This window comes from Oncorhynchus masou, unplaced genomic scaffold (assembly GCF_036934945.1).
Source record: "Oncorhynchus masou masou isolate Uvic2021 unplaced genomic scaffold, UVic_Omas_1.1 unplaced_scaffold_864, whole genome shotgun sequence".
NCBI lineage: Eukaryota > Metazoa > Chordata > Actinopteri > Salmoniformes > Salmonidae > Oncorhynchus > Oncorhynchus masou.
In genome coordinates, this window is record NW_027015101.1 from 118,990 (window position 1) to 131,735 (window position 12,746).

At 43.1% G+C, this 12,746-nt stretch overlaps 1 protein-coding gene across 3 annotated transcripts in view; it reads right to left on the reverse strand.

Annotated features, from left to right (window-relative positions):
- epn3a (epsin 3a) overlaps window positions 1–12,746 on the reverse strand; it is a 65,445-nt gene that overhangs the window by 26,435 nt on the left and 26,264 nt on the right. For all 3 annotated transcript variants that reach the window (XM_064963885.1, XM_064963886.1, XM_064963884.1), the window contains exon 7: window positions 1,000–1,121. In XM_064963885.1, coding sequence (XP_064819957.1) covers window positions 1,000–1,121 — 122 coding nt within the window. The remainder of the gene's footprint in view (window positions 1–999; window positions 1,122–12,746) is intronic.

Sequence of the window (12,746 nt, forward strand, 5' to 3'; positions counted from 1 at the left end):
TGTTTTTCAGGCCCAGGCCTCAGTGCAGAATGCATCTAACAACACAGAGACACAGAGGCCATTCAGTGCCATCAATACCAGCTAACAGTGGATCAATACCAGGCTAGCTAACAGTGGATCAATACCAGGCAAGCTAACAGTGCCATCAATACCAGGCTAGCTAACAGTGGATCAATACCAGGCTAGCTAACAGTGCCATCAATACCAGGCTAGCTAACAGTGGATCAATAGCTCCACCCTGTCCAGTCCAGTCACTCATTCACTCAGCACAGCTGCCGGCGGTTCACTCTGCAGCATCGCACTCTGTAATTGGGCAGATCGGCAGCCAACTCTTGAGTATTGGTGTCTTTGATTGGTCAGGTGTTATAGATCGCATCACAAGGAGAGAGGGGTGATATTGGTTTCTATTTAAGGCTCAGTGAAATGGATGACACTTAGAGGACAGAGAGAGAGAGAGAGAACGAGACAGAGAGAGAGAGAGAGAGAGACAGAGAGACAGAGAGAGAGATTGGAGCTCTGCAGGGGAGTGTGTATGAGTGGGCCGGAGGCAGCCACGTTCATAACATTCTCACACTGCATGTCGTCAGAGTGTGTCAGTGCCTCTTGTTCAGTGTGTGTGTGTGTACTATGTGAGTGTGTCAGTGCCTCTTGTTCAGTGTGTGTGTGTGTGTACTGTGTGAGTGTGTCAGTGCCTCTTGTTCAGTGTGTGTGTGTGTGTACTGTGTGAGTGTGTCAGTGCCTCTTGTTCAGTGTGTGTGTGTGTGTGTACTGTGTGAGTGTGTCAGTGCCTCTTGTTCAGTGTGTGTGTGTGTGTACTGTGTGAGTGTGTCAGTGCCTCTTGTTCAGTGTGTGTTTGTACTGTGTGAGTGTGTCAGTGCCTCTTGTTCAGTGTGTGTGTGTGTACTGTGTGAGTGTGTCTGTGTACTGTGTGAGTGTGTCAGTGCCTCTTGTTCAGTGTGTGTGTGTACTGTGTGAGTGTACTGTGTGAGTGTGTGTTACCTTTTCACTCTCCTCTCGGCTCATGGCCAGAGCCAGCTGCAGTTGTAGCTCCTCCTCCCCGCTGGTCTGCGGGCGGGCCTGCTCCATGTCTGATGCAGCACGGCGAGGAGAGGAAGAGGTGGCTGGGAGGAGGAAGAGGAGGAAAGAGGGAGGGAGTGGAGAAAGAGAGAGAGAAAGAGGAGGGAGAGGAGAGGTAGAGGTAGAGAGAAAGAGAGGGAGGGAGAAAGAGATTGAGAGGAAGGAGGGAGAGGTGGGGGAGAGAGGGAGAGAGGGAGGGGGAGAGGGGCAGGTGGCAGAGGAGAGAGAGAGAGAGAGAGAGTGTGTGATTTTTAAGAGCAGAGTTTTAGTGGAGAGAGCTGGGTTTGCATGTTAAGTCTGCTGTCCAACCACTGTGTGTTGTGTTATTCCAGCAGGCCTGTGTTGGCATGGCATGCTCTGCCTTGGTCTGCGAGGCAGCACCCCAAATGGCCCCCTATTGTCTATTTAGTGCACTACTTTTGACTATGGACCCTGGTCCTAAGTAGTGCACTATATAGGGAATAGGGGGCCATTAGGGACGGATCCCAACTGCTGCTCTCTGCCTCCTGCACGAGGAACAATGGTGGCTTTTGTGGAGAAGGTAAAGGAGGTATTTTTTCATTTTAATTTGATTTTACCTTTAACTAGGCAAGTCAGTTAAGAACAAATTCTTATTTTCAATGACAGCCTACCAGGGAACAGTGTGTTAACTGCCTGTTCAGGGGCAGAACCACAGATTTTTACCTTGTCAGCTCAGGGATTCGATCTACCAACCTTTCGGTTACTAGTCCAACGCTCCAACCACTAGGGGGGGTGTCATGGCTGTAAGGAGGGGGGGGGTCATGGCTGTACGGGGGGGTCATGGCTGTAAGGGGGGGGGTCATGGCTGTAAGGAAGGGTGGGGTCATGGCTGTAAGGGGGTGGGGTCATGGCTGTAAGGGGGTGGGGTCATGGCTGTAAGGGGGGGGGTCATGGCTGTAAGGGGAGATCATGAAAGAATGGGAAGTGAGGGGGTCATGACAGAATGGGAGGTGGGGGTTTATGGCTGTAAGGTGTGGGTGGGGGTCATGGCTGTAAGGGTAGGGAGTGTCATGGCTGTAAGGGAGGGGGGGATCATGGCTGTAAGGGAGGGGGGGGGGGGATCATGGCAAAAGGGAGGGGGCTGTAGAGGGAAGGAGGGGGGCAGTACTGTATATACGTCCCAAATGGCACCCTATTCCCGATGTAGTGCACTACTTTTCACCAGAGCCCCTATAAAAGACAATAATAGTGTGATTTGGAACGAGGCCATTGGCACGGTCCAGTCTATCTCTGCTGAACCCCAATCACTTCCAGTACACCGCCTCTCAATGTGGCCTGCCTGGGCTGGACTGTCGTCTGGCTGGGACCTGGGTTCAAATACTATTCCATATCTTCTCAAATAGTGCGAGCGTTTGCTTTAGCCTGGCTGCAGTGCCAGGTGGGCGGGATCTCTTCTATGGGTTCCGTTACGCCAGACAAGCTCAATCAAAGCACAGACAGAGTAGTTTGAAATGATTTCAAATTGTATTTGAACCCAGGTCTGACTGGGACGGGACAGGGAGCTACTGCCACAGTGCCAGGCCAACCCTCTGACCCCTACTCAACCACCCAGCCCCAGCCCATCCATCAGGTCCATCTAAACCCGCAACGACAGACAGGACAGACAGACTCAAAGATCATCAATCCAGGACACATAGTATGTCCTGCACCGTCCTGCGTCTGCTAAATGACTTAAATGTCATTGACCAGACTGTCCTTCTGTAACAGTGTTGAAATGGAGCAGGAATCAGGCCAGAGTGACTTTCCCAGACAAGGCCTACTGCATATTATGGAATATGTCAATATGGACGTCGTCTGAATCATTTCACAGTAATTATCTCCCAAGTATGTAGTAGTATACAAAGTATGTAGTAGTATAAAAAGTATGTAGTAGCATACAAAGTATGTAGTAGCATACAAAGTATGTAGTAGCATACAAAGTATGTAGTAGCATACAAAGTATGTAGTAGCATACAAAGTATGTAGTAGCATACAAAGTATGTAGTAGCATACAAAGTATGTAGTAGCATACAAAGTATGTAGTAGCATACAAAGTATGTAGTAGCATACAAAGTATGTAGTAGCATACAAAGTATGAAGTAGCATACAAAGTATGTAGTAGTATAAAAAGTATGTAGTAATATAAAAAGTATGTAGGAGTATAAAAAGTATGTAGTAGTATAAAAAGTATGTAGTAGTATAAAAAGTATGTAGTAGTATACAAAGTATGTAGTAGTATACAAAGTATGTAGTAGTATACAAAGTATGTAGTAATATAAAAAGTATGTAGTAATATAAAAAGTATGTAGTAATATAAAAAGTATGTAGTAATATACAAAGTATGTAGTAGTATAAAAAGTATGTAGTAATATAAAAAGTATGTAGTAGTATAAAAAGTATGTAGTAGTATAAAAAGTATGTAGTAGTATACAAAGTATGTAGTAGTATACAAAGTATGTAGTAGTATAAAAAGTATGTTGTAGTAATATAAAAAGTATGTTGTAGTAATATAAAAAGTATGTTGTAGTAATATAAAAAGTATGTTGTAGTAATATAAAAAGTATGTTGTAGTATACAAAGTATGTAGTAGTATACAAAGTATGTAGTAGTATACAAAGTATGTAGTAATATACAAAGTATGTAGTAATATACAAAGTATGTAGTAGTATACAAAGTATGTAGTAATATAAAAAGTATGTAGTAATATAAAAAGTATGTAGGAGTATAAAAAGTATGTAGTAGTATAAAAAGTATGTAGTAATATAAAAAGTATGTAGTAATATAAAAAGTATGTAGTAGTATAAAAAGTATGTAGTAGTATAAAAAGTATGTAGTAATATAAAAAGTATGTAGTAATATAAAAAGTATGTCAGTAGCATAAAAAAAATGTGTGTGTGTGTGTGTGTGTGTGCGAGTGTGGGGGGGGGGTCTTTGGAGGGAGTTGAAAGTCAGTGTTGCCCTTCAACAGCCCCAAAACATCACTGCTCTAGAGGAGATCTGCATGGAGGAATGGGCCAAAATACCAGCAACAGTATGTGAAAAACTTGTGAAGACTTACAGTAAACGTTTGACCTATGTCAAGTATTGAGATAAACTGTTGTTATTGACCAAATACTTATTTTCCACCATAATTTGCAAATAAATTCATTAAAAATCCTACAATCCTTTTTCTAATTTTGTCTGTCATAGTTGAAGTGTACCTATGATGAAAATTACAGGCCTCTCTCATCTTTTTAAGTGGGAGAACTTGCAATATTGGTGGCTGACTAAATACTTTTTGCCCCACTGTATAGTACCAGTCAAAAGTTTGGAAACACCTACTCATTCAAGGGTTTGTCTTTATTATTACTATTTTCTACATTGTAGAATAATAGTGATGACATTAAAACTATGAAATAACACATATGGAATCATGTAGTAACCAAAATAGTGTTGAACAAATCAATTTAATATTTGAGATTCTTCAAATAGCCACCATTTGCCTTGAAGACAGCTTTGCACATTCTTGGCATTCTCTCAACTATCTTCATGAGGTAGTCAACTGGAATGCTTTTCCAACAGTCTTGAAGGAGTTCCCACATATGCTGAGCACTTGTTGGCTGCTTTTCCTTCACCTGCGGTCCAACTCATCCCAAACCATCTCAATTGGGTTGAGTTTGGGGGATTGTGGAGGCCAGGTCATCTGATGCAGCCCTCCATCACTCTCCTTCTTGGTCAAATAGCCCTTACACAGCCTGGAGGTGTGTTTTGGGTCATTGTCCTGTTGAAGAACAAATGATAGTCCCACTAAGTGCAAACCAGATGTGATGGCGTATCGCTGCAGAATGCTGTGGTAGCCATGCTGGTTAAGTGTGCCTTGAATTCTAAATAAGTCACAGACAGTGTCACCAGCACCACCACCCCTCCTCCTCCTCCATGCTTCACGTTTGAAACGACCCATGCGGAGATCATCCGTTCACCTACTCTGCATCTCACAAAGACACGGTGGTAGGAACCATAAATCGCAAATTTGGACTCATCAGACCAAAGGACAAATTTCCACCGGTCTAATGTCCATTGCTCGCGTTTCTTGGCCCAAGCAAGTGTCTTTTTCTTATTGGTGTCCTTTAGTAGTGGTTTCTTTGCAGCAATTGGTTACTGCATGATTTGATATGTGTTATTTCATAGGTTTGACGTCTTCACTATTATTCTACAACGTAGAAAATAGTAAAAATAAAGAAAAACCCTTCAATGAGTAGGTGTGTCCAAACTTTTGACTGGTACTGTATATATACACTACCGTTCAAAAGTTTGGGGTCACTTAGAAATGTCCTTGTTTTTTAAAGAAAAGCTAATTTTGTAAATTAAAATAACATTAAATTGATCACAAATAGAATAAACATTTTTAATGTTGTAAATGACTATTGTAGCTGGAAATAGCAGATTTTTTATGGAATGTCTACATAGGTGTACAGAATACAGAGGCACATTATCAGCAACCATCACTCCTGTGTTCCAATGGCACGTTGTGTTAGCTAATCCATTTTTAGCATTTTAAAAAGCTAATTGATCATTAGAAAACCCTTTTGCAATTATGTTAGCACTGCTGAAAACTATTGTTCTGATTAAAGAAGCAATAAAACTGGCCTTCTTAAGACTAGTTGAATATATGGAGCATCAGCATTTGTGGGTTGAAGATCTCGTACAACGCTGTGTACTACTCCCTTCACAGAACAGTGCAAACTTGCTCTAACCAGAATAGAAAGAGGAGTGGGAGGCCCCGGTGTACAACTGAGCAAGAGGACAAGTACATTAGAGTTTCTAGTTTGAGAAACAGATTGGACAAGTCCTCAAATGGCAGCTTCATTAAATAATACCCGCAAAACACCAGTCTCAAAGTCAACAGTGAAGAGGCGACTCCGGGATGCTGGCCTTCTAGGCAGAGTTCATCTGTCCAGTGTCTGTGTTCTTTTGCCCATCTTAATCTTTTCTTTTTATTGGCCAGTCTGAGATATGGCTTTTTCTTTGCAACTCTGCCTAGAAGGCCAGCATCCCGGAGTCACCTCTTCACTGTTGAGACTGGTGTTTTGCAAAAACAAGGACATTTCTAAGTGACCCCAGACTTTTGAACGGTAGTGTACATACATATATTTTTTTTACATTTTTCTCAGGATGTAAAAAAAATAAAAAATTCAGTCTAAACTTAAATGACTAAAACCACATATAAAGTATGTAGAAAAGATAATGGACCTATACATTTTAAAATAACAATCACCAAAATATTAAAACTAGAAAGTCAGGGAGAATACTTAATTGTATTATTATTATTATGCATTTAGGAGTATGTTTGTCATGGCATGGGGCCCCCATTGACTCTGTTATAATGTTTGAGTCACTCAGATACCATAAGCCATTGCGAAAATTTGTAGATTTGAATGAAATGAACTTTAAAACTGCACATTTTGTCATTGCGGTCAACAGGAGGGTCTCTAAAATGTCCAGTCGGCGACTGCACCAGTGGCCACGCTCCCACCACGCCTATCACCTAAGCCACATTTTAACCCAGAAAAAAACTCTGGTATGTCTGTGGGAAAATCAAACATGCCACAGACACCAGGAGTATAACATTAACACAGTGTGACTAACTGAAACCATGCTCATGCTACTTAGCTTCCCACACACAACCTTTACACAGCTGGTGCACAGACTGCACACAGCTGGTGATGAGACCACACACATGATATTACACAGGCAACTGGCTTTGGTCTCAACACCAACCTTCTGTACTCTTCAACAACTCCACCACATCCTACTGTATCATAAAACTACTGTACTAACACCTACACCACATCCTACTGTATCATAAAATTACTGTACTAACGCCTACACCACATCCTACTGTATCATAAAACTACTGTACTATCCAACAACTCCACCACATCCTACTGTATCATAATACTACTGTACTAACACCTACACCACATCCTACACCACATCCTACTGTATCATACTACTACTGTACTATCAAACAACTCCACCACATCCTACTGTATCATAAAACTACTGTACTAACACCTACACCACATCCTACTGTATTATACTACTACTGTACTATCCAACACACACCCTATTGTATCTTAACATGTGCAATGTGTTCAACTCAAAGGCAATGTGTTCAACTCAAAGGCAACGTGTTCAACTTAAATCGTTGGCCTTAGTCAACTTTTAATGGCTATACTATAGTAACTGTCAAATCTAGAATGTGCTTGACATAAACCATTCAAAGGCACTTAAATATTTTGCCATTTACCCTCAGAATGGCACACATACATAGTACTCAATCGTCTCAAGGCTTAAAATCCTTCATGATGCCCAGTCCCAGCTAGCTAAACGTAGCTACCACACCACAGCCATGTATAATACATGATGCCCAGTCCCAGCTAGCTAAACGTGGCTACCACAGCCATGTATAATACATGATGCCCAGTCCCAGCTAGCTAAACGTAGCTACCACAGCACAGCCATATATAATACATGATGTCCAGTCCCAGCTAGCTAAACGTGACTACCACAGCCATGTATAATACATGATGCCCAGTCCCAGCTAGCTAAACGTGGCTACCACAGCCATGTATAATACATGATGCCCAGTCCCAGCTAGCTAAACGTGGCTACCACAGCCATGTATAATACATGATGCCCAGTCCCAGCTAGCTAAACGTGGCTACCACAGCCATGTATAATACATGATGCCCATTCCCAGCTAGCTAAACGTGACTACCACAGCACAGCCATGTATAATACATGATGCCCAGTCCCAGCTAGCTAAACGTGGTTACCACAGCCATGTATAATACATGATGCCCAGTCCCAGCTAGCTAAACGTAGCTAACACAGACATGTATAATACATGATGCCCAGTCCCAGCTAGCTAAACGTGGCTACCACAGCACAGCCATGTATAATACATGATGCCCAGTCCCAGCTAGCTAAACGTGGCTACCACAGCCATGTATAATACATGATGCCCAGTCCCAGCTAGCTAAACGTAGCTAACACAGCCATGTATAATACATGATGCCCAGTCCCAGCTAGCTAAACGTGGCTAACACAGCCATGTATAATACATGATGCCCAGTCCCAGCTAGCTAAACGTGGCTACCACAGCCATGTATAATACATGATGCCCAGTCCCAGCTAGCTAAACGTGGCTACCACAGCCATGTATAATACATGATGCCCAGTCCCAGCTAGCTAAACGTAGCTACCACAGCCATGTATAATACATGATGCCCAGTCCCAGCTAGCTAAACGTAGCTAACACAGCCATGTATAATACATGATGCCCAGTCCCAGCTAGCTAAACGTGACAACCACAACACAGCCATGTATAATACATGATGCCCAGTCCCAGCTAGCTAAACGTGACAACCACAACACAGCCATGTATAATACATGATGCCCAGTCCCAGCTAGCTAAACGTGGCTACCACAGCCATGTATAATACATGATGCCCAGTCCCAGCTAGCTAAACGTAGCTACCACAGCCATGTATAATACATGATGCCCAGTCCCAGCTAGCTAAACGTAGCTAACACAGCCATGTATAATACATGATGCCCAGTCCCAGCTAGCTAAACGTGACAACCACAACACAGCCATGTATAATACATGATGCCCAGTCCCAGCTAGCTAAACGTGACAACCACAACACAGCCATGTATAATACATGATGCCCAGTCCCAGCTAGCTAAACGTGGCTACCACAGCCATGTATAATACATGATGCCCAGTCCCAGCTAGCTAAACGTGACTACCACAGCCATGTATAATACATGATGCCCAGTCCCAGCTAGCTAAACGTAGCTACCACAGCCATGTATAATACATGATGCCCAGTCCCAGCTAGCTAAACGTGGTTACCACAGCCATGTATAATACATGATGCCCAGTCCCAGCTAGCTAAACGTAGCTACCACAGCCATGTATAATACATGATGCCCAGTCGTAGCTAACACAGCCATGTATAATACATGATGCCCAGTCCCAGCTAGCTAAACGTGACAACCACAACACAGCCATGTATAATACATGATGCCCAGTCCCAGCTAGCTAAACGTGGCTACCACAGCCATGTATAATACATGATGCCCAGTCCCAGCTAGCTAAACGTGGCTACCACAGCCATGTATAATACATGATGCCCAGTCCCAGCTAGCTAAACGTAGCTACCACAGCCATGTATAATACATGATGCCCAGTCCCAGCTAGCTAAACGTAGCTAACACAGCCATGTATAATACATGATGCCCAGTCCCAGCTAGCTAAACGTGACAACCACAACACAGCCATGTATAATACATGATGCCCAGTCCCAGCTAGCTAAACGTGACAACCACAACACAGCCATGTATAATACATGATGCCCAGTCCCAGCTAGCTAAACGTGGCTACCACAGCCATGTATAATACATGATGCCCAGTCCCAGCTAGCTAAACGTGACTACCACAGCCATGTATAATACATGATGCCCAGTCCCAGCTAGCTAAACGTAGCTACCACAGCCATGTATAATACATGATGCCCAGTCCCAGCTAGCTAAACGTGGTTACCACAGCCATGTATAATACATGATGCCCAGTCCCAGCTAGCTAAACGTAGCTACCACAGCCATGTATAATACATGATGCCCAGTCCCAGCTAGCTAAACGTAGCTAACACAGCCATGTATAATACATGATGCCCAGTCCCAGCTAGCTAAACGTGGCTACCACAGCCATGTACAATACATGATGCCCAGTCCCAGCTAGCTAAACGTGGTTACCACACCACAGCCATGTATAATACATGATGCCCAGTCCCAGCTAGCTAAACGTGACTACCACAGCCATGTATACAGAGATCCATGATTAGACAGGGAAAAAAGGTAGAGAGTGTGTGTGTGTCCCATTCTTTGTGTTTGCTGTTCAGCTGGAGTGAAAGAGAACAGGAGAATGTTAGGAATGTTAGGAATGCAGCTATAGAGAGCGTCTCTCTCTCTCCCACACACACACACACACACACACACACACCACACACACACACACACACACACTTGGATAGAGTAACCAAAACTAACAAACAATTTATGTAGGAATGGGGAATAACCAGGGTGATACAATAGACAGAGACATGGACTGTTTCCCAAATGGCACCATATAGTGCACTAATTTTGACCAGAGCACTATGGCACCCTATTCCCTATATAGTGCACTACTTTTGACCAGAGCCCTATGGCACCCTATTCCCTATATAGTGCACTACTTTTGACCAGAGCCCTATGGCCAATGGCACCCTATTCCCCATATAGTGCACTACTTTTGACCAGAGCCCTATGGCACCCTATTCCCTATATAGTGCATTACTTTTGACCAGAGCCCTATGGCCAATGGCACCCTATTCCCTATATAGTGCACTACTTTTGACCAGAGCCCTATGGCCAATGGCACCCTATTCCCTATATAGTGCACTACTTTAGACCAGGGCCAAATTCCCTATATAGTCCACTACTATTGACCAGAGCCCTATTCCCTATATAGTGCACTACTATTGACCAGAGCCCTATTCCCTATATAGTGCACTACTTTTGACCAGAGCCCTATGGCCAATGGCACACTATTCCCTATATAGTGCACTACTGTTGACCAGGGCCCTATTCCCTATATAGTGCACTACTATTGACCAGAGCCCTATTCCCTATATAGTGCACTACCTTTGACCAGGGCCCTATTCCCTATATAGTGCACTACTATTGGCTAGGACCCTTAGGGAACAGGGTACCATTTGGGGCAGAGTTATTCATTGAGCCTTGTCCAGGTCCAGCTGCCTGTTACATGGACCAACAGGACAATAGCACCTACTTGAATAGGGCCTGTGAGGGACAATGACTACGGGTATACAACTATAGAAGCACAATCCATTATGCCATCATTGACATGAATGGGAACGTCTGTTCTATAGACTCTATTTCTGTGTACACAACCAGCCATCTCTACAATGAATCCAGATAGTGCTGACGGAACACTTTATCTGTATCTCTGGAGACCCAAGAAACTGAACTTTTAGTCCCTTTCTGATGACACACAGACAGAGACACACAGACAGAGACACACAGACAGAGACACACAGACACAGACACACAGACACACAGACACAGACTGACTGACACGTTGATAAGATAAGAACAGTGAATTCCTACTTAGTGTATATGCCATCTGTGTTCTCAAATAATCTACTGTATGTCATGGTCACAAGACAAGAACACGAAGAGCCAAAACATTCCAGCCCAAATCCCCTTGAGTAAGAAGGAAGAGGTTAGTGGTCACTGCACGACAGGGGAGGTAGAGACAGAGATGTTTCCTCTACTGGGAGAAATACTCCCAAATAAGATCATATTTTTTCAAGATAATATCTCAATCAATGTCCAACTTCTGTGCATTTACTAATAACATAAAGCTGGGAATCAATCTGGATGGGGGGGAAAAATGAAACTATGGCTGCCTGATATGTATATGGCTGCCTGATATGTATACGTCTGCCTGATATGTATATGGCTGCCCGATATGTATATGTCTGCCCGATATGTATATGTCTGCCTGATATGTATATGTCTGCCTGATATGTATATGTCTGCCTGATATGTATATGGCTGCCCGATATGTATATGTCTGCCTGATATGTATATGTCTGCCTGATATGTATATGTCTGCCCGATATGTATATGGCTGCCTGATATGTATATGTCTGCCCGATATGTATATGTCTGCCCGATATGTATATGTCTGCCCGATATGTATATGTCTGCCTGCCTGATATGTATATGGCTGCCTGCCTGATATGTATATGGCTGCCTGCCTGATATGTATATGGCTGCCTGCCTGATATGTATATGGCTGCCTGCCTGATATGTATATGGCTGCCTGCCTGATATGTATATGGCTGCCTGCCTGATATGTATATGTCTGCCTGCCTGATATGTATATGTCTGCCTGCCTGATATGTATATGGCTGCCTGATATGTATATGGCTGCCTGATATGTATATGTCTGCCTGCCTGATATGTATATGTCTGCTTGATATGTATATGTCTGCCTGATATGTATATGGCTGCCTGATATGTATATGTCTGCCTGATATGTATATGGCTGCCTGATATGTATATGGCTGCCTGATATGTATATGTCTGTAACCATCCTCCATGTTGTTGTTTACTAGTAATAGTGTAACCATCCTCCATGTTGTTGTTTACTAGTAATAGTGTAACCATTCTCTGTGTTGTTGTTTACTAGTAATAGTGTAACCATCCTCCGTGTTGTTGTTTACTAGTAATAGTGTAACCATCCTCCATGTTGTTGTTTACTAGTAATATATAGTGTAACCATCCTCCATGTTGTTGTTTACTAGTAATAGTGTAACCATCCTCCATGTTGTTGTTTACTAGTAATATATAGTGTAACCATCCTCTGTGTTGTTGTTTACTAGTAATATATAGTGTAATCACCCTCCATGTTGTTGTTTACTAGTAATATACAGTGTAACATCATACTGCCTCTGATCTGGTGGACTCACTAAACAGAGAACATCCCTGGTCATCCCTACTACCTCTGATCTGGTGGACTCACTAAACAGAGAACATCCCTGGTCATCCCT